At 41.4% G+C, this 22943-nt stretch overlaps 2 protein-coding genes across 2 annotated transcripts in view; both read left to right on the top strand.

The window, feature by feature from the left end:
- Nucleotides 1-3381: 3381 nt before the first annotated feature.
- Nucleotides 3382-8283, top strand: dnajb4 (DnaJ heat shock protein family (Hsp40) member B4). The gene is made up of 3 exons (XM_083928885.1): nucleotides 3382-3791; nucleotides 5307-5887; nucleotides 7538-8283. Exons 1-3 carry the CDS (start codon nucleotides 3581-3583, stop codon nucleotides 7766-7768), a joined length of 1023 nt encoding a protein of 340 aa, XP_083785011.1. The 5' UTR covers nucleotides 3382-3580; the 3' UTR covers nucleotides 7769-8283.
- Nucleotides 8284-10891: 2608 nt separating this feature from the next.
- gipc2 (GIPC PDZ domain containing family, member 2) overlaps nucleotides 10892-22943 on the top strand; it is a 16928-nt gene continuing 4876 nt past the window's right edge. The window contains exons 1-2 of the mRNA XM_083928948.1: nucleotides 10892-11478; nucleotides 21553-21738. Coding sequence (XP_083785074.1) covers nucleotides 11203-11478; nucleotides 21553-21738 — 462 coding nt within the window. The 5' untranslated portion in view covers nucleotides 10892-11202. The remainder of the gene's footprint in view (nucleotides 11479-21552; nucleotides 21739-22943) is intronic.

Raw genomic sequence — 22943 nt, forward strand, 5'->3', positions numbered from 1 at the left:
TCTCTGCGGGGCAGCAGGTGGCGCTGTGGCTGCAAGAGAGCACTTCAGGGTCCATACCATCGGATTGGTCAGGATAATAAATGCACACACACACCCACACACACACGCACACACACACACACACACACACACACACACGCACATATACACACACACACGCACACACACACACGCACACACACACACACACACGCACATACACACAAGCACACACACACACGCACATACACACACACACACGCACACACACACACACACGCACATACACACACACACACACGCACACACACACACACACACACGCACACACACAACTTCACAGAAGTAGAAAAAGCAAGAGTAAAGGATAATATATTCTGTCTTTATTGGTCAGTTGTTTGCTGAACACAATTGCCTATTCCATTTCATCCCAATCTATATTTCATTTGTTTTGTTATTCTTATTTTTTTGTATATATATGAGATTGCTTTAGGAGTTTATAAAAAACACATACACAGGACATGTCCACATAAACAGACAGAGGTGAAGCCAAACATTCAGGATCTCCAAAGAATGTAGAAATACAGGAATAAATAAAAGGTTTGTATTTTTTATTACTTTTAAAAAAAAACACATAACAAAAACACTCCATGTGAAGTTTCATTGAAGTTTTGAAAATACATTTTTGTTGGCTGAAAGAGTGTTGTTGTCGTCACAGAAGCTAATGAGGATCCAAACCAACAAAAAAAAGGTAAAAGATGACGTGAAATCCATAGAGATGCACCAAAACAGTTTTTTCCCGATCCGATCCAACACTGAAACCTGGTCTGAGCATATCAGCAGATACTGATCCGATGCTACTGGTGACTGAATGAAGCGTATACCTGTCCATGTGAGTGAAGGCATCAGGCTCGACATAAACATTTAGCCTGGTTAATTAACAAATTAACGCAGATATAAATGTACTTAATATTATTTATTAACAAATAACAAAGTGTACATTAGCAGCAAAAAGAAATACAAAAGTATCACTTTCATGGAAAGTGCACTGCAAACAGATATTTTAAAATGTAATATAAAACCATAACTGGTGTTGCAAACATAGAATTGAAGTGACTAGATCGCTGTAACTGTATTTCTGTTTATGATATTACACTGGCTCAGAATGCTGGATCGGCCTCATTCATCCGATATCCGATCCAGCTAATTAGTCACTATCTGAGCGGGTATCCGATCCAGGTATCGGATCGGTGCATCTCTAGAAATCGCTGGAGGGTTTTATGGACCAAAACTAAATCTATAAATGCATAACCAATTATCTAATTACATGCTTAAATTAATGAATAAATAGAAATACACATTAGCAGCCAAGACAGCAACGCTGGAATTGTTTTCACCATGGGAGTCTGAAGGGTTTTTCACACACTCACACGCACAATTAACTCAATGTGGTGTTATTGTGAAATAAACATACGTTGCACTAACTAGTAGAGCAACCTAATGACCACAATGTTAACGTCAAGTAGCTGAGTTAATCTGGGACGGAGGTCAATAATCCTGAGCACGCTTCATGAGGTAAAGGTTTGTGTAGTTCGCATTTAGTTTTTTTCCAAAGTTGAAGTTTCCCGCTGTTGTTGGAGCAGCGGATAATTGCACAGGTTCTTCCTAGACATCGTTGTCAAAAGTAAAGCTGCATAAAAAGTACAGGTAAAAGTAGAAAAGGTAGACTTATTATGACAGCTCCCATTCAATCGCCCGCGTACTGGATGGAGACGCCACTGCAGCAACGGCGGCTTGTTCACTTCCGGTACTTCTGTCGTGATTAAATCAGGACAGCCCTCCTCTCCTTTTTAGTCTCTGTTTTTTGTCTCCCTCTGTCTGTGTTTTCCTGTATGTGCTCCCCTTTGTGTTTCCCTGGTGTGAGCTCGTTTCCCCGGCAGGTGGTTCTCGTTGGCACTGATCACCTGCCACTCTGTATATTAAGCCGGTCCTGAGCCTCATTCGGGGCCGGATCATACTCTACATACTCCAGATGTCTCTCAGCGTACCTTCCTCCTGTGCTCATCCCCCGTGACCAGTTTGTCTCAGTTCTCTCCGTGTTTTCCCTTTGTTCTCTGTGCACCTTTTTGTTAAGTAAGTTTATTAAATCTGTTAAAACTGACTCTTGAGTACCGTGTCTGCCTTTGGGTCCAATCCTCCGTGTATTCCCCGTCACCTCCCGTGACAACTTCTCAGGATTTGTCTATAGTGTGTGATATATGTCTGCCAGTCTGTGGACAGACTTTATCGCCGTGATTGCTTCTCAACGTACAAGATACAGTCACGAAACTTTACAGGATTTTAAATGAGATCAAATTGAAGGCCAAGTTCAAAGATGGGTGTGGTCAAAGCAAGGGGGCTGGAAGTAGAAGCCATTTCCCCACCACTTCACACCCGTGGCCTGAGCTTAGCTGGTGAGAGTAACTCTGGTTCATCTTTTGAGTGACAAGAAACACAAAGTAATGTTTTGAATCTGACTGAAAATCTGCAAGTGAAATCCTGTTGCTTAATGTGGTGATTATTGATCAATAGTGGTTAGAGCAGTCGCCCCATGCAAAGAGGCTAAAAGTCCTCAACGCAGCGGCCGTTGGTTCGACTCCGACCTGTGGCCCTTTGCTGCATGTCTGCCTCCTTATCTCCTGTCTGTCCTACAGTATATAATAAAAGATCTGTCTTGTGATTTATACTAATGTTGACATTGTGGGCGGCAGTAGTTCAGTCCATAGGTGACTTGGCTGGGAACCATAGGGTTGCTGGTTCAAGTCCCTGTATGGAGCATGGACTGGTGGCTGGAGAAGTGTCAGTTCATCTCCTGTGCACTGCCGAGGAGCTGTTGAGCAAGGCACCGAACCCCCAAATGCTCGGGGCGCTGGTCACTGGCAGCCCCCTCACTCTAACATCTCTCCTTAATTGCATGTATATAGGTCCTGTCTGTGCATGTGTGTGTATTTCGGGCCTGTGTGTAACATGATTAATAATAAGAGTGAAAAAATTCAATTTCCCCTTTGCAGGATAAATAAAGTAATTCTTCTTCTTCTTGTAATTAGGTCACTCGAATTGAAGATAAATAAAGACAGGTCAGCACTCATGATCCATGTTTCCTTCACTTGAGTCTTTCCTTGTAATTCCACAGCTCATCCTAGCAGCTGACACACACACACACACACACACACACACACACACACACACACACACACACACACACACACACACACACACACACACACACACACACACACACACACACAGGAACCAGAATTATTGCATGTGTTTAAATTGACGTTGGTGCTGTGGATGCAGGGGGAGGGAGCCGTGGCTATTTAAAGGGGGTCACCCAGTCCCGGAGAAATAGCAGAAGGTCCACGCCGTTGACTAACCGCCTCTAAATGGTTTTCATCCTGCACCGTTTCTGTCTGCGGCTCCTTGTTAGTCCGGACTGAGGCTGCTTCACTGCTGTGACAACCATCCGCCGACCATCACTGCAGTCTACCAGCTCCCCTCCCAGAGCTTTTCTCCTTTTCTCATTTTTGTATCCTGCATTATCCGGAGAACGTGAACCAAAATGGGTAAAGATTATTATAAAACGCTGGGCATCTCCAAAGGAGCCACGGAGGAGGATATTAAGAAAGCGTACAGAAAACAAGCGTTGAAATGGCACCCGGACAAAAACAAGTCTGCAGCCGCCGAGGAGAAATTCAAGGAGATAGCTGAGGCGTATGAAGTCCTCAGTGATCCGAAGAAAAGAGAAGTTTATGATCAGTACGGAGAGGAAGGTAATGCGTTTTTGATTCGCCTTTAATATGCCGTTAGAAAGCCGCGGTGTAGCCTGGATGGGTGGGTGTAACACACAGCTGGCTTCAATTCAAGTCTCAACCAGCAGGATCAGAAAACAGCTGTTCAGCAAATCACAGCATTAGCTCTTACACTATATCTGCATAAGCCTGTGTTATAAGACACGGGCCAATAAAAGCCTGCCACCATTTTTACTACTAATGCGGGCGTTGTAATAGAAAAGAAATACTATTTGATTATTTATTTTCTTCATGTAGGCCTAGGTCGTGCCTACCATGTAATATCCGAATGAAGGAGAAAAGACCACAGATCATCTCTACATCCATGTATTCAAAATGAAAGGTGCCATATTAGGCTTTTCATAAATTGACCTTATTGTTACCATTTAATCGAAAAGGTGCTGAACATCTTCACAAAGGACCAGTATTAAGGAAACTGTTTTTCACCAGTAAAGCATCAAAAATGTTGTAGCAGAACCCCAAAATGACAAGTCATGACAGCCAAAAAGAGCATCTATATATATGTGTTATTGGTGATATCCCTCTCTATCTATATATATATAACCTGAATATATTGTCTGTTCCTAAAATGGATGATCTTGGTTTCAGTATTTGTCCACCAAAGACTCAAGTCCCTGATTGTCCTGTAAACAGCTTAAGACTCTAAATGAACCCCCCCCCCCCCCAAATCACAGCACACTACCTCCTGCACTACTTGTGTAAATACATATATGTGTATACTTTCTATTTTTATGGTTAATAGTGTATTGTGCATAGGTTTATTTTAATGTTTATGTCTGTTTCCATGTAAACACAGTCAAATCAAGACAAATTCCTTGTAATGCAAATTACTTGGCAATAAACCTGATTCTGATCCTGATTCCGAAAAAGCACCGTAGTTGGATCCACTTTGGTACGATGAGTTTTGTTGAATGTTTAGCAACGTGATGCTAACGACTTTCGTGTCACTAAAATGAACCTAAGACAAAACACAGAATTTTCTAATGTCATTGAGAAATGAATTGTAGGGCTGCAACCAACAATTATTGACAAAAAAAAAATCAATTAATCTGCTGTTTATTTTCTCATTTAGCCTAAAAGAAAACAATAAAAAATGCCCAACACAATTTTCTAGACCTGAAGCCCAGGGTGAAGTCTTCAGATGTTGACTTGCTTTCTCTGACCAACACACAAAAACCTAATAATATTGGTTCACAACACTGTTAAGACAAGGAAAGGATGCACATTCTCACATTGGAGAAGCTAGAACCATTTAATGTTTGATATTTTTACTTGAAAAATGACACTGACATGTAATCGATTATCAAAATAGTTTTGCCAATAAACTAATCAATCAATCAGCTCATAGCTGCAACTGTAATAAACCGATTTAATGTGGATTGGTCACTTCAAGACATTGTCAAAGTAGGAATCACTTAGCATAAAGTGGTCCCAATTTCATGTCAGTAGGATGACTGATGAATCCTTTCTGTTCAGGTCTCAAAGGAGGAAATGGGCCCACTGGTGACGGACCAGGCAACACCTTCACCTACACCTTCCATGGGGATCCTCATGCCACCTTTGCAACTTTCTTCGGGGGTTCAAACCCCTTTGATATGTTCTTTGGGCGTAAAGCCAATGGCCGGGACGATGACGACATGGAGGTGGATGGAAACGACCCCTTCGGCTCTTTCACCAACTTCAACCTAAACGGATTCCCTCGAGATGGGCACAACGGCCCCGGAGGGCAGCAGCGTCGGAAGCAGGACCCGGCCATCATCCATGAACTGAGGGTCTCCCTGGAGGAGGTCTTCCATGGCTGCACCAAGAGGATGAAAATCTCTCGCAAAAGGTTAAATCCAGATGGGAGGACCATGCGCAATGAGGATAAGATTCTCACTATTGAGATAAAGCGGGGCTGGAAAGAGGGAACCAAGATCACGTTCCCGCGGGAGGGAGATGAGTCGCCCAATACCATTCCTGCTGACATTGTTTTTGTCATCAAAGACAAGCCACACCCTCACTTTAGGCGGGAGGGCTCGAATATTGTCTATCCTGTGCGCGTGAGCTTACGACAGGTGAGCCATTTTTCTATTTTGGCACCCACTTACAGTATGACAGAGTGTAGTAGTATTAATAGAGTCTGATCGAGGGATTAGTCACACACTGACACACGGGGGATTTACCACAAGCTCATATTTACTTCAAGTGCTGCTTTAAAGCTCTCATGTAAAAAAAAACCCTGGTTATAATCAATAAGCCGTAGGTAGTCTACCTCAAAAGTTGTTTTCCCTGGAAAGTACAGGTGTCCTGAATGAGCATAGTACTGAATACACACACACATTTTAGCTGCGCACTTATGTAATCTAGATCGACAACATTGAGAAATAAGAGCTGTATCACAGGGAGGGCAGAGAGTCGGCGGCCGCCCACGTGCACACATTGCAAGATGTACTTACGTGGTTCCTCCTACTCCCTTCAACACTCTGAGATCTCACTGCGTCTTCTCTGAATATGTAACCCATGTACGCAAACAGCAGCAGATCAGTTCTGCATGATGCAAACTATGCTGACAAATCACATATTTTAAATCACCTTTTAATGACATCAAATGTTGCCAACCACACAACTCAGTATCTTTTCTGCTACAATATGTTTTTGACTACAGTTTAATAGTATCAGCATGACAGCTGCATTCCTGACTCAGGTTACGCTTGTTTGATGAAATAATCGGATCCAATTACTAGATTTTTCCAGAGCTTTCCACAGCATCTCACAGTCTTCATCAGAAAGACAGGAAAAGAGAAAAAAGGAGGTTGTTTATGCCCAACGCCAAAAATGATCTTTGACTAGAGCGATTACGACCACCTGTTATCACGTGATGACAACTGAGCCATCTCCTCGACAGCTGGGCAAACTTCATCCACTAATGAAGACTGTTGATGTGGTCTGTTAGTGGTTGAAAGCTCTGGAATATGGACCTTAGATACGATTATTTGTCCAAAGTAGTTGTATAATTTACTGAGTGTTCAAATATGGTCCTGTGTAAGTCTGTAACTAAAAATACTGAAAACATGGATTGGTGTCAGTTGCAATCAGAAATCTCTCAACACATGTCAAACATGTTCGGACCGATGGTATAATGGTATGTTTAATTCAATGTTCACTGTGCCCCAAGTGGACAAGCTTCAAAACTTTGGTAGCAGCAAAGGGTATTTGTAGATATTAGGAAATCCAGTTTGGGTGCGTCAGTAATTCTCACACGTCTACTAGAGCCGATATGAGCATGACATGTCTCCTTTAAGGAAATAATTTAATGCTCAATTGTATCATGAACCCTGACATGAACCTTCTTTGTTACCGTACAACAAATATCTTTCGTCAAATGATTGGTAATGATTAGTCAGTAAATCTGACAACATTAGTTGCTTTGTTGACTTTGGCGCTGTGTAACGCATAACAATGGATCACAGTCAGCTGCTTCGAATATCAGTTTGATCCTGTTATATGTGAATTTGTGTACATTTGCTACATTGTGCAATCAGAACATATCCTTACTAATATCAAGTTTATTTAAAAAAAATATTACCCAGCACTAGTTTTCATATGTACTTGTACATTTAATCTCAGCCAATGGACGGATTCATGTCGTATTTTTACAGTAGATCATGTGCGTGTTGCTGTTCTCCTGATTCTCACTCTGACTTCTGTGTTCCTGTCTTTCTCAGTCGTTGTGCGGATGCTCGGTTACCGTGTCAACGATAGACGGGAAGACGTGCAACATGAAGATCACAGATGTCATCAAGCCTGGCATGAGAAAGACTGTTGCCGGACAGGGTCTCCCCATACCCAAAAACCCAGAGCAGAGAGGAGACCTGGTGGTGGAGTTGGATGTTAACTTTCCTGAGACGTTGCCCGGCAACGCCAAGGATGTCCTGAAACGTCATTTACCTGCTTAGGACGAAGGTCGCGGACTGAACAAGGGGAGATAACAGCATTACAGCGCTCTCCCACACTCTCACAAACACACGCAGAAGGACAGTTCTGACACTTGACAGATGGACCCCCCCGAGACAAATGTGCAATTTTTATTTTTGAGCTATGTGGTGTTTTTTATAAATACCATGCATGCTGCTAAGTTGGTACAAGTGCAAGTGAAAAACTGTCTGAGTTGTTGATCTCTGAAAGAAATATTTTATGTGTGTGGTTCTTCGCCACAATCACTTTATCTTTTTGTTTGTTGGAAATATTTGGTAGTGAGTCTACAGTTACCCAAAAACCTAGTGATGTTGGGAAATATTGCAGTGCCAAAATTACATTTTCTTGCTCTCATTTAGATCTGATAGGCTTCATTACTGACATGTTTAACTGTCATTCAGTGTTTACTTTGTCACGTAGAGACACAAACCTCAATTTGGAGGCGGTCTTAAAATCTGTACGCAGGTTGTTTGAGAGGAAAGTGGTTGAATGAACTGGATCGTCGTTTGCTTTTTAGAAACTTAAATGTGATATTGAACTTGAATTTTAAAATAAATATTTCCACATGAAGTGATCGTGAGCTGTTTCAGTTAGAGGGAGGCGTGTGATTTATCAGGGCTGGGTCATACGACAATATATGTATCATCAAAAATATTTATTGTATATTCTTCTACATTGTTTTCTATTATAATGTGGAAAAAACGGTGGCCGGACGGCGTTACAGTAAAATGAATGTCATTTTGGACGAGGCTTTACGTTCTGATCCACGTTATGTTCATTTTGCTCTGAAGTGCTTGATCAAATTAGAAAATGCTTTTAATTTATCAAGTATGTCATTCACACAGGAGTATACAAAAGGCGTTACCATGTAATTATTTCATATAAAGACAATTTATTTATTGAATTACCAGAAAACATGCTATATTGTGACGTTATCGAGATATTAAATTAGCTAGATCGCCCAACCCTACGATGAGTCCTCCTCCATGACATTAACAGTTTATTAACAATGATCGCTTTAAAACCGTTAATGCCGCTGAGGCCTATTTATAGTGGATGAACAGTCGGCATAGCAACAGTGCACAAAGTGAGCACCAGAAAATGGTTCTTAAGAAGTACATTTTAGACGTCAAATGTAAGTATCTGTTGTTGTAAAACGTATAAGTACCTTTTCTGATGTGCAATTAAAAATACGCTGACTGGATTTAATGCTTACTAATGGCAGAGCTATGAACGTGTAAATATAGCCGTATGGTCTCAGCTGCTGGTGGTCAGCTGCCAACACAGAGGCCTTAGCTGTGCATTCTCCCACCAGGGGACGCCACATCACTCATCGTGGCTCAGGGGCCCACAGAGGGACAGAGAGGGCCACTTGGCTGCGGATATGTGTGCTCATTAGTTTAAAGCTCAAAGCCAAATATAGGCTGGTATTACATAGATGTAACATGCATTGATTACATATAGACTATATACTGTATATGTCACAGTTCATCTCTGCCTCACACTCTGCACCTGCTTCAATCTGCCAATCAGACACACCCCTCTCATCAAGCCAACTCCACTAACCTGTGCTCTCTGCTCTGGCTGTATTTAAGCCCCAACTCCACACGCACTCATTGCCAGATTGTGCTTAGCTATATAACCCGTTACTGTAAAGAAGTGTACTTTTTTTCTTAAAGGATACGAACTCTATCTTTTACGTTCAGTGAATGCCATGAAACAATAGAAAACATTACACATCTGTGAGAACTGAACAGGGTTCAGGGGGCATTGGGAGAAGCGGAAACAACATTTTAAGAACTCAAATAATTCACTTATTATCATCTCCTATTTGTTCTAGAAAATCAGAGGACCCCAAAATGTGTTAACAGGTCTCAGTGAGTACTACCGCACATGTGAACAAAGCTGTATGAAGCCTTTTGCGGCACCAGGGGGAGCTGCGTGAAGATTGATGAATAGACTCAAGTGACGTCACTTGGAAAAAGCATCTTCACAAAGCTGAAAACAGCTGTTCTCGTGAAAAAAGTTGACTTTTTAGATATACATGGTCCTCACAGACAGCCACGCTACAAACTTATGGTGATCTTACACCCATTAAGTAAAAGCACTCGTTATGCAGAATGACCCATTTCAGAATAATATATAATACACCACTGAACTATAATCAGTGATGTATAAATGTGTATATCATTTAAAGGTTGTTGCTGGTAAGGTGGGGAACATTGTAATGACTAAACTTCAGGGCGGCTTAACCTAAAATAATAAATCATCATTTATTTATTTATTTAATTTACATTTTGTATTTATAATCTAAATCTGCAAAGTAACTAAAGCTATCAAATCTAGTAAGGTAAAAACAATTAAGTAGCGTAAACTGGAAAAACTTCATATATTCCACAACTGTGCAGGTATAATTTCAGCCCACTTTAACGTATACGAACTACAGTGACATCTAGGTACATTTAGTCAAGTTATGTACTTGGGTACAATTTCAAGGTTCTTGTACTTTAATATTCCCATCTCATGTGTCTTTATTCTACTTGACTAACTCGTGGAAGCCAATATTGTACTAACTTACTTTACTCCACTACATATATTTGACAACTGCAGTTACCTTGCAGATTCACACTGTTAATAAAAAATAAAAATAAATTCATAAATTAAGATTATTATGGATCAAGATGCCAGGCAGAATATTATTTTAAAATATAAAAATGGGCCCCACAGTTACCAGCTGCAACATTACAGTTAAGTACACACATTAATGCGTCAATAACTATTCAGTGATGTTTGCATTTTATTCTGGAAATGGCCATAAAGTAGGCTAAGTGTATTTTCACTTAGATAAGATAACTCTACTTTAATACTAGGGTACTTTTACAATGTTGTATTACTACTTTGATTTAAGTAAACGCTCTGTTTATTTCTACTAACTTGCAGAATGTGTTGCTGCGAAACACCTGAATAATTGTTTTAAAGTGTTGACCCCCGGTGACGGAGCACAGGTGCACCGGGACCGGGCCCGGGTTCGTCCCACTGCGCCTGCGCCCCTCCCCGGCACGCTGATAGACAGAGCAGCTATTGTTAGCCGAGAACCAGCCAGCAGGTTGTGTGAGAGTTGATCCCACACTCACAACCACCTACCTGTTCAACATTTATGCCATTTATGTAGCGAGCGAGGGGCCGAGCCACTGCCGAGGGACGACCCTAAACTGTGGGGCAGGTGAGGAAAGGAAAAGTGTGTCGCGGAAGGAAGGAAGGAAGGAAGGAAGACATCGAGGAAACTCCGAGGAAAGGAGGAAGTAAATAAGGACGACGCGACCGTTGGGCTCGGAACTCAACAGGTTACTTCAATGTTGTAACTCGGACTTTTTACTTCCCAGCGTCGACAAACTCACGAAAAACAACAACAAAAATGCCGTTGGGACCATGGAGGAAGAAAAACAAGTCGACGAAGGAGCACTTGGTGGACAACGAAGAGGTCGGCGGCGGACACGCAGGTGCCGGGAGTCTGGCTAAATCCGCCGTGAACGGAGCGGGGCTGCCGCCTCCACCTGCCAACCTGCGGCCCAAACTGGTGTTCCACACGCAGCTGGCGCACGGCAGCCCCACCGGCAGGATCGAGGGGTTCTCCAACGTGAAGGAGCTGTACGCGAAAATAGCAGAAGCTTTTAACATAAGCCCACCTGAGGTAAGAGCTCACCTGTCGCGGAAGGAGGGGAAAGTGGCGTGAGTGATTTAGTGTTGCGTTCAAGTGTTTAACTCAACGTAATGAAGCAGGCAGTGCTAAAAAAACAACTAACCCCTTTACTTTACTCACATTTTGAGCTCCTTAATTGAGTATTTATATTTTATGATAGGCTACTTCATACTATTAATCTAATTAGGGAAATATTGTACTTTTTTACCCCACTTCATATTAAGATGATGATATTAGGCTATGTTTATAAAATACAACACATTGTTAAAATTAAATCCACTGGTTTGCAACCTTTTTGCCTTGTAACCTCTTACAAATAGACCCCAAATGGCACCAGGGGCCCCAGCAGTGTGTACTTGTGGCCCTTTGTCATTTCAGTTGCCTGAGCTGATAATACTTTAACTCTTAATTGAGTATTTTACACTATGCCTTCTGCTACTTTTACTTAAGTAAATAATCCTTAATAGCCTACTTCTGTCAACAATGTAATGACGAATGGATACTTGCAGTGAAGGTCTGGGTAAACAGTTTTATACTCTAAGTGGCTTTTCTCAGAGATTAGTCCTGTGGTGGCCATTAAAAGTCAACTTTGATTGTTTCGTGTCAGGGCTAGTTGGTGTTTGTAAAGGCACGCCCTGCCAGCCTGCACACCTTCAACCACGCAAGATTAAGATCCATCTGTGTCTTATCTTCACTATGAAGTCACTGAATACCTGAGAAATGACCTCTACTTTTAGATACAGTTTTTATTCAGCATCAAATTCCACGGGGGCGCAGGAGTAAACGATGCACGTCTACAGTATGAGGAGGCCCTGAAAATAAAAGCAGGTTCTGCGTCCTCCTCCAAACGCGGACTGCTTAAGCTCCTCTTTTCAAAGGAAAGTGTGAGTGGCATGTTTGGCTTTTGTCAGCCTGAAATAAGACCAGATAGGGCAGCCTGTTATCAGCGTGGTGTGCTGCAAGAGCTGGAGGCGTGAACTTCCTTCCCCCTCATGATGCTCAGAGATACAGTCGCTTCACTCAACAAGTGCAATAATTGGAAAAGAATGTGTCTCAGTGACATTGGTACACAGTGAAGCACGCAATACAGGACTTGAGGGATGCTTTTCTGAAACTTGCCACTGCTTTTCTGATGTAATGGTAGAAAATATCATAAATAAGGCTCAAACTCTGCAGTTGTCTCCTTTGAATGGTGCGGCTGCCATATTTCTATGGGTATTTGTTCCATCATGTCTATCAATAACACTCATTAGCACTGCTCTCTCTCTGTCTGGACTTGTTTTACAACAGAAACTGCCTTACCGCATGTTCTTTGCCTAGCAATAGACACAGTACTACAGAGGTACTACGCAGCTAAAGAGATTTGGGATTTCAGCTGATTTATAGCAGCTTGTCTCAGAAGACTGGATTTGAATCTCTGTGTCTGCAAGCACTAAGTCTTTTTGAGCAAGACATTGATCTTGTACCAGCTCTAGGAGTACTTTTCTGTAGCGGTTATTGACCTCTGAGTTAGGTCTATAATACCAGGAGCAGTAAAGAATCCCATTGGTGTTTGTTTTTGCACTTCTGCATCGGGTTAAAAAATGCTTCCTGCTAAAATAATGCATCAAATCTTGCCAAGCAGATAAATAACAATCCAAATTTCAATTGATCAGTCATTCCTGTTCAGCCGTTGTGTCACATTGGCAGTCTTACGCGTAGACGGTATGTGTGGTGTGCCACTGAGGATACTGGCCTATTCATAAATGCGGCATAGATAGTTACACAGAGGGTGTGAGTTGTTGGACTCCACAGTCTTTACCACAGGAAGGACCTCACGTCCGGCTCAGTGGGCATCGCCTCAAATCTAACCAGATAACTTGTCCCAGAGGACCCAGGGGAGCAGCTCCGCCCATGGCCTCCTCCCTCATAAGCACATCCAAACCTCACTCTGCTGCCCATGTTGACTGTTCTGTCACACAGAACAAAAGATATCAGCACTGTCAGATGAACGCCCTGTTATTTCCGAACAAAAGTCTAATTTTAATACCTACTTGGCGGGGTACAAGTGACAATATACCTGAGATTTGTGACCCAAATATTTTTCTCATCCTTCTTTGAGGTGTTACTATTATTTTGTCCACCCAATTTATTAGCAGAGAGGATAGATGTAATAGACTAAATGTTAGAAAAAGCCTAATAGAATACAGTTCAACAGCAGCACAAACTGCAGCCTCCAATCGAACACGAGTTTTATCTTACACAGAAAAACACAAACTGAACATTATAAATTACATTTTTTTAAGGGATTAAGTTAGAAGTTTATTCTCTTGTTGTGCTGCAAATAATGAATTGTTCAAGTCATTTTTTAAAGCAGAATTGCCACTTATTCTCAATAGGATTTGCTTCTTTTCTCTCTTTTTTTATTATTTGAAATTCATTTTATTTTTCCTTTTGGACTATTGGTCAGTCAAGAGAAGCAAATTTGAAGATATTAACTTGGACTCTGGGGAAAAAGTGGCGGGCATTTCTGACATTTTATATGGAAAACAATTCATTGAGGAAAATAATGGACGGATTATTTGATAATTGTTGCTAGTGAGTTGTGCCAGTATGATGCACAAGTGCCCGAACCTTCACCAGAACAATAACGTGGTCGATACCTTACTTTGACAAATATAAACATATTTTTATGCCAAACTTTGAGTGCATGGGTGTTAAATGTTGTAGCACAAGCAGCTAAACAAGAACTTTCTTTAAATACAACTAGCGCACATGAAATACCGGATAATTGAATGAATAACAAGCATGTGATGCCGACTTTTGATAGATGACAGTTTTGATATTAAGTGCTATGGACACGTTTTGGTCAGAATTGAGGGTGAAGAGCAAGTATGGATGGTCCAGTGCTCGAGTTTGTTATTCATTACAAAGCTGTCAAATGCAGTCTGCTCTCAAAATGTGAGGAAAAGACACATTTCTCACTGGGCATCAGCCGTATTTTGAATGCGCCATCTGCTTTGGCTCTTGTATTCTTGAATGTCTATGACTAAGCACTGTAAATACATATTTACATAAAACGTCTCACAAACAGCTGTGAAGAGAGACTTCTGTATAAAGAGAAAGCTTTTATTTTGACACATCCCAGAGAGGATAGTCTAAGATGGATTTAAATTTGAAATCAATCATCATTTAGACATGTAATTGGTGTAAAATTACACTTTCAGTTATGAATGATGTTGCGGTTTATGATGGCAAAATTGCGAGTTAAAAAGTGTGTTTATTTAAGTATATTTTCTCCCTCTTTTCTCGTTAAATTTTTCTTTTGAAATGCCAAATTGGAGTAAAGAGTTCCTCACAGCCATGAGGCAATATTCTTACATAAAGTCAAGTGATTATTATTTTCTCTTCGCTTGTACACAGCCATGCGTCTTAGTCTGCTAAATCCAAACTCTCGAGTACATTTCAATGCTGCAGCTTTTTGATTAAACTATACTAAAGTTAGTGAAATAACTTTGACAGCTGTTGCGTTAATGACAATGGAAACTATCTACTCTCAGATGCCTGCTGTGAAAATACACACTCATTAAGGAACTACTTTATCTTGAATTTAGTGGGTTGTTGTTGTTTTTTTAACACACAGTAAACAAAGTAAACAAAATAATCGCACATGGAGCCACCCAGAAACCATAGCTGTGGTTGTTTGTAAACCAGAGGCTCTGTGTCTCCAAGGTTACATGAGTGTTTGGCTGAGTCTGATATGAATTATGTAATTAACAATAGGGTTGTCTCTCTTGTGCTCATTGCCTCTAATAGCTGACACATTTCTTTCCAAATAGACATCACACTGAATTACAGCATGTCTGGGTTCACTGTGAGTGTCCATTGTTGTGCCTTTAATTAGACTCACGTCCTTATGATACACTAAAGCTCAGAGTCAGTCACTTTGTTCAGGAAGCAGAAGTGATGGAAAGTAAATTGTCTGAGTTAAAAACAAAAACGAACACATTGTTTCAGCAAGTACACCAAAAGTTCAGGCCTTACTGAGCATATACTGTATTATGTGCACTCTGCTCATTCCCTGTTATCTCACCCAGCAAGACATGAATGTAGTGTTGTAGTCGTTAGATGAAAGATGGGATCTTTTTATGTTCTCTGGTCAAAGTCTGGTTATTTATTGGGCCCTGCAGGGGTAGAGCCTGAGGTGTGGCTCTCTCTGTTGCTTTGCTTCTCGTCCACCTGTGGCAGTGAGCGTGCTCCCTGCTCACTAGAAACACAGCCATTTGCCTACAGTTTTGAATACCTGGGCTGAGGCCTCGTTTTTTGTTTTGCAGGTTTTGCAGGTGGTTGTACTTCTGAGTTTGTAGCCAGACATTTTTAGTGGGGGTGGGGGATTAGCTGAAAACAATCCCTTCTGATGGGGCTTAGGTCTGCTGTTTGTATTAGCTGGTTTTCCTGCACTCACCTCATAGCCGTCTAGTGAGTTTAGAGTCAAACATGCGTCCATATCATCACATGTAAACATGAAAATATCACACAGCCGTTGTTTTTTCAGACATGCATGTACTTGCTCCACAACATACAAAGCGTTTGTTTTATTTAGTGCTGCAGCTAACAATTATTTTCATGCTCAAGGAATCTATCAACTCTATTTTTTCAACTCATTGGTTATTATTTTAGTATGTAAAATGTCCATTAGAATTTTTTTATAACTCAAATCTATTTTTTGATAGTGTCAGATTCCCAGACCATACTTCTTTTAACCAATCACGGTTGTCCTGGGTGGCGTTTAGCCCAATACCGGAGATAGTGGAAGGGGAGGAGAATTATCCCGGCATCCTGGAAGTCAGACTAATGTTTTTATGATACTTGTTTGGCCAAACCAAAAGTCCAAAACCCCTAACAGATAAAAAAAATTCAACAGAGAAAAGCAGAGCGTCTGCTACATGATTGTCATACTTTACTGAAATGAATGGAAACTAAATAGTTAGAGATAAAAATGTATGTTGAAATGTAAAACACAACGTCAGTGTTTGCAGAAAGGCTAATTTGTGTTATTATATGTGATGTGCAGGAAATGGGTTAAAACATGCTAACCAATGGTATGCTTTTTCAGCTAAATGATATGTAGGGTTATTTTATTGTATTGGTAAGGAAAGATGATGTTTCCCTTGTATGTATTAAAAGATTATTGTGTACTTGGTCACGTTTACACTAATCTGAAATGTCTTCATAACCAGTAAAAAACCCACTGTTATTTCCCTGCGTAGTAAAAAGGCCCAGTTATAAGTATTACTGGCTAATAAGACTTTCCTAAATGATCCTAAGTGATTCCAGTGAACACACTGATCTGGTTTTATAGCGTGGTTTTATAAGTGGTTGTTTACCAGCAGTGATACAGAGAAAGGTGTTGGCACGGCAGCTGAGCCTGCAGAACAACAACAGCACTTTCTTCAGAGGCGAGTTGAGGTTTGCAGCGGCCTCTCCGAGGTGACGGGGGAGACAAAACAACCACGGATAATAACCAATATTTGGTATGGGACGGGGCGTCGAGAGAAAGTTTAACCTCTGTTTCACCGGGCGGCAATAACTGCATTCATTTATCAATACATTCAGTAAAAAGTTAATTCAGAAGCTCAGGCTTACTTTCAGGAAATGTATATCGACTTGGTCCTGGTCAGGTCAGTTTTCAGGGTGAGCGTCACCTCCGGCTGAACCCTTCTCTCCCACTACATGCAAAATTCATTACATTTTGACATAAGCTATACTAATTACATACTTTTCAGTCCAAAGTATCTGCAGGGTAAGGTAAAATACATCGTAGGTCCCTGTGTAAAGCCTTAGAAGTAAGTATTTTCGCAATTTGTGGAAAGAATCAGACACCCAGAAATCAGTCTGTTAAGAACATGAACAGGATAACTGGCTCATCTAAAGCTATTTAGACAATATTGCCACCACATTGAGGCTGTCACATATCAAATAGTCTCCCAATTAAACAGGTTCCACTTGACAATGTTACGGTTGTTAAATATTATGTTGCATCTTGCATATCTTTCTGTGTGGAGTTGGCATGTTGTCCCCGTGTCTGCGTGGGTTTTCTCCGGGTTCTCCGGTTTCCTCCCACAATCCAAAGACGTGTTAGGTTAATTGATGACTGGCACGATGTCAGCTGGGATCGGCTCCAGCACCCCCCGCGACCCCGACCCCGGGATAAGCGGCTAAAGATGAATGAATGAATCTTGCATATCTTGTAGTTTAATTTTCATCAGTTCTAAAAAGAAACTTAACACCCTCAGAGCCTGCAGTTCTCTTGATGTATCACAATGTTCTTGTTAGTTTTTGCTGTAATATTTTACATGTTATTATTTAGTTTGTGCTACTCCGTCGCCGCAACGTCACAGTTTTTTCTTCACTTTTGTGGGTTTTTTTCATTGTGAATTGATGCAGTGGTTGAAAACCAGGTTCACATTTTCTGTAAATCTTTATCATAATGAGCCCTGTGTTTCCGAGTCACCTCTTTATCCAACAAACTCTCATTCTGAAGAATCTCACATCCGCAGTAAAGGTAAATGATTACACCGGCTGTGCTGATGAATGTAATATCCTGTTGAAAACACCACATCGCCCCGCTTACATCAGCATTCCCTGTTAACTACTGAAACCACCTGACGCAGAAAAAGCAGCAGATGAAGTCGGGAAGAACTTTACTCCACTGTTTACACATGAGTAACTCCCCTCTGTAATCTCCGTACATGCATGTTTAAGATTTCTAACCCTCTTCTCTGCTGTTAAAAGATCTGTTGAAGAGGCTGTAAACTGATGGATGTTCAGTTGAAACAGGTTTCTCAAGTCAACGCTGTTTTAATGCAGGACATCATTCAGAGGGAGATTGAATTAAGGGCTGTATTTATCTTACCTTTCTTCAAACACAGACCGGAGGAGTGATCTCTGTAGAGAATACAGATGTACTTTAACTTGTATATTATTGCGCAATATCTGCTTGACAAATCCCTCTCAGAGCTGGGGACTAATTGCCCACCGATAGTGATTTTAGAAGGGAGGGAATATGGCGGCCATTATAGGGACCCAGACCTCGCCTAGATCAGGCCGCCCCTCCAAACTGGATGACAGAGCCAGGAAAAGATTGATCAGGGAACCTACCAAGAGGCCCATGGTGACCTTGGAGGAGTTACAAGTCTTAATGGCAGAGGTCGGTCGATCTGTGCATGTGACAACAATTTCACAAGTTCTACATAACGCTGGTCTGTATGGCACGGTTGCAAGAAAGAAGCCTCTTTTGAAAAAATGTCACACTGAGTTTCGTTTACAGTATGCCAAAAAACATGTTGAAAATGAGCAGGTGGTTCACCTTCCAGCATGACAACGACCCAAAACACACCTCCATTAAAAACAACAGAGTGGCTAAAGGACAGGAAGGTGAATGTCCTAGAGTGGCCCAGTCAGAGCCCGGACCTGAATCCTACAGAACATCTGTGGATGGACTTGAAGAGTCAGTCCATCGTCGCTCACCACAGAATTTGACTGAACTCCAACAGTTCTGCAGGAAGAATGGGGAAATATTTCCCAGTCTAGGTGCACGAAACTGGTGGAGACAAATCCAAGCAGACTGATGGCTGTATTTAAAGAAAAAGGAGCCTGTACAAAGTATTAAATCTGGGGACTCTTTTCGAACTTTTCCAACCCTGCTATTCCGGTTTTTCATTTTTATTAATTTTCAGAAATTAAAAAAACATTTTTTTTAAACTTGAATGCGTAAATCACGCTGGAAAACAAATAAAGTGACTATTTCAAAAGGGTATGATGATTTTCTGTAGGCACTGTAAATATGTGGCCTCTGCTGTGAGATCTACAACACCGATGCTCATTTTCCCACTCAAATCCCACTCCACTAAGAATATTACAGTCAAATAGGGGACATCTTGTGTTTTCTGCAACTTGTACTGCAGGGCTCGAGGTGCTGACAAAATAAACACCAGAAACTGGTAGAAATTGAAAACTCAACCAACATGTAATGATCAGTGCATCAAGGATCTTTTATTAACACTGAAAAGAATAATGTGTTCAGGGAGGCCCAGAGAGTGTGAGTGTGTGTGTGTGTGTGTGTGTGTGTGTGTGTGTGTGTGTGTGTGTGTGTGTGTGTGTGTGTGTGTGTGTGTGTGTGTGTGTGTGTGTGTGTGTGTGTGTGTGTGTGTGTGTGTGTGTGTGTGTGTGTGTGTGTGTGTGTGTGTGTGTGTGTGTGTGTGTGTGTGTGTGTGTGTGTGTGTGTGTGTGTGTGTGTGTGTGTGTGTGTGTGTGTGTGTGTGTGTGTGTGTGTGTGTGTGTGTGTGTGTGTGTGTGTGTGTGTGTGTGTGTGTGTCTTTACGACAAACGTAAAATATTTGCACCATGAACAGGTGTAATGTTAATATTTGACTAGGTAATTGAGCTTTTTGTTGACAAACCATGTTCAACACAAACACAAAAGAGTGATCTCTCTCTCTGATCTCCGATACACCTATTATTAAATTTAATAAAGATGTGATCATTTCTTCTGATGTAAATGCAGGTGTCTCAGGCGAGGCTAGGTACCTCTGCGATAAAATCCTGCTTTTTCCTCTTTTGAAAGCACTGACACATGTTTCGCTCTGTTTTGGGCGAAGCTGAACAGTCTCTGAACAGCGCCGTTCTTTCACTTGCCCTTTTCCATGCGGTTATCAAGGTTCTGCTAAGTGAGGCAGTGGGAGGCGTAGCATCTGTTTATGTGAGTCAGGCGCTCAGAGGAGAGGCAGTCACTGCAGTGCGTGTGACGCTGCTTCCTACAGTAGCTACGCCCGGCAGAGTGAACACGCTGTGGTTGTCAGCTCAGCAGCAGGAGAGGAGCGCTTAGAGCTGCTTAATGCAGTTTCGCAGCCTTGGTAACCGGGTATAGGCGTCTGCTGCTGTTCCTCCCACTTGCGCTTGGGTAATGCCCCGGCCTGGAGGGGGTACTTTTATGGAAAAGAGCCATCAATTCAGCTACAGTACGCCCCTCCCTTGCCTCAGACATCGCCTCCACTTCTCCTCCACACTCCCTTCTCCTCTAGCGGCCTCCCTCCATTATAATCCCATTCTTTTATAGTCTGGTAACCCAAGGCAACGCATGAGGCCATGTTGGCTAATGTGTGTGCGAACAGCGCCTGTTAGTACACAGAAAAAAAATCCCCAAACAAAGGTGGCCGCGCTGCCAGAGCCTGATTGGTGCACAAAGGTCATCCTCCTGATGAACCAGTACAAATCAATCCCTTTCTACTGCAACCCGGAAGTCAGACACTAAATCCTGTCTCGGTATTTCTCAGAGTCCTGCTACGAAGCTGATCCCACAATAGAATTAGCATTTGGGCATAACTGTGAGGGTGTATCTGAGTAAACAGAAATCAAAATAGATCCTATTAATAGCTTCTGTCTAGGTGAGTTAGAGCGTAATAAATGATTCACAGCCACCAGTCTCCTCCTGGGTCTCACTGTCCAGTCTCTGTTTGAAGTGCTGTTAAATCAGGCCACTTGGGTATCGGGTTCCTGGAGATCGCATTTCCCCTCGCTCTGTCCTGCCAAGACATGGCAGCCACAAGGTGTGAAGCCAGATTTCAACATTTCTGGCACTGGCAGGAAAGGTCATTATCCTCGTTCGCCTAATCACAGACTCAGGACTTAAAACGGAGACACGACACACGCTGATGACACTGTGGGGTGGAAGAGGGTATGACTGCATAACTTGGCTGCTGCAATAAAGAGCGAGCTCCCTGATGAGTCCTGTATTTAGCATCCTGAGGTAGTGCTATGTAATCTACACTTTTATTTTTGAATCTGACTCAGTTTTCAGGCTGTGTCTAAAAACAGTAGTTCTCTTTTCAGACGCTTCGTGAGGTTTTCCTTTGCAGGGTCGTCCAAAAGACAAATGATTAATCGTCTGTTTTAATTTTATTCTGTGACTATAAGCTTTTATACAATCAAAGTACATTTTAACACCTTTTTAAGCTCATTCTTATCACATGTGTGTATTTTCTCTGCCTGCTACATGGCTGTGTGTGTGTTTGTGTGTGTGTACAGATCCTGTTCTGCACCCTCAACACCCACAAGATCGACATGGAGAAGCTGCTGGGGGGCCAGATCGGCCTGGAGGATTTCATCTTCGCCCACATTAGAGGGATCAAGAAGGAGGTGGAGGTTTTAAAATCTGAGGATGCCCTTGGCCTCACCATCACCGACAACGGAGCGGGATACGCTTTCATAAAGGTAAGAAGAAACTCATCCCCAACACTTCAACATCAGCGTTTATTTCTCCTTTCTTAATTCACAGTGGTGTCGAACATACTAGGTAAATATTTGGGTACTAGGCACAAAATGAGAGAAGCAAAATCATTGAATTGTTTTGCTCATCTGGCTAACTTGTAATGTTGTGTACACATACACAAGTGACTGTCTTAACATTTATTCTTATACTGGAAAGTAAGCTGTATAAAGAGTGAGGACTAAACAGTAAGCTGTGTTTATTGGTTTAAACTATCCCCAAAGTAATTTCAATAATGGTTTGCTTTTGTCAACGACAGGAATGCAGCTAACACCCATTTCCATTATGAGCCTATGAATTAGTTTGTCAGTCATTTAAGTTTAGATACATCCAAGCTACCAGGAACCAAAAGTGAAGTCTTCTCTTTACTGATTTTGTCTGACCAATGCTCAAGAAAACATAGGTCATTAATTTACAACGATATGAGACACAGATAATCAATAAAAGCTTTACAACTTCTATAACTAATTAAGGTTTGATGTTTTTAGATGGAAATGAACTAAAAAGATGAGTTTATTAATCAAATAATCATTTAATCCTTATAATACCGCTTTGACAAGTAAAGTAGTAAATAAAAAGTAAGTTTAATATTAAATGCTTATTACGCACACTCTTGTTAACGCGCTTTTCATTTTAATATCGCCTATTTTACCTGTTTTTAAACATATTTTAATTATACATTTCTTCTATATTGATGATTGTTGACTATTGCGTATTTTTCCTATTTCTTTTCTTTTCTTACGTTCATCGTGACTGAGACTGCACCAAAGCATCAACACACATTCCTCGTATGTGAAAACCAACTTGGCAATAAACCTGATTCTGATTTCTGCAGTGAAACATTCAAATCAATCAAAAAGTGTGTCCTGCTTCAGAGGAACTTTCTGATCATATATATTTGATTCAAAATGCTCTTAATGACATGAACAAAACAGCAGGTGGTTAATCGACGTCACTTTACAAACTTGCTTTCATAGCCGAAATCATAATTCAGTTTGGTATTTATGCCTTTGTTGGTGTGGCCAGTCTAATGAGCTTATTTGGTCTCAGGGGTCTGACTCGACCATAACAATAACAAAGTGCTCACATGTGCCATCATGTGACGCCAACACAGCACTGCATCCGACAGTGTTAATGACGCATTAAAAGA

The sequence above is a fragment of the Echiichthys vipera genome, assembly GCF_963691815.1.
Source record: "Echiichthys vipera genome assembly, chromosome: 15".
In the NCBI taxonomy this organism is placed as follows: domain Eukaryota; kingdom Metazoa; phylum Chordata; class Actinopteri; order Perciformes; family Trachinidae; genus Echiichthys; species Echiichthys vipera.

What these genes read in the sequence shown, in the direction of transcription:
- dnajb4 (XM_083928885.1), top strand. Translation starts at nt 3,581, where the DNA reads ATGGGTAAAGATTATTATAAAACGCTGGGCATCTCCAAAGGAGCCACG. An exon ending in TGATCAGTACGGAGAGGAAG is followed by an intron (nt 3,792 to 5,306) that starts GTAATGCGTTTT and finishes CTTTCTGTTCAG; the next exon opens with GTCTCAAAGGAGGAAATGGG. An exon ending in TGCGCGTGAGCTTACGACAG is followed by an intron (nt 5,888 to 7,537) that starts GTGAGCCATTTT and finishes TGTCTTTCTCAG; the next exon opens with TCGTTGTGCGGATGCTCGGT.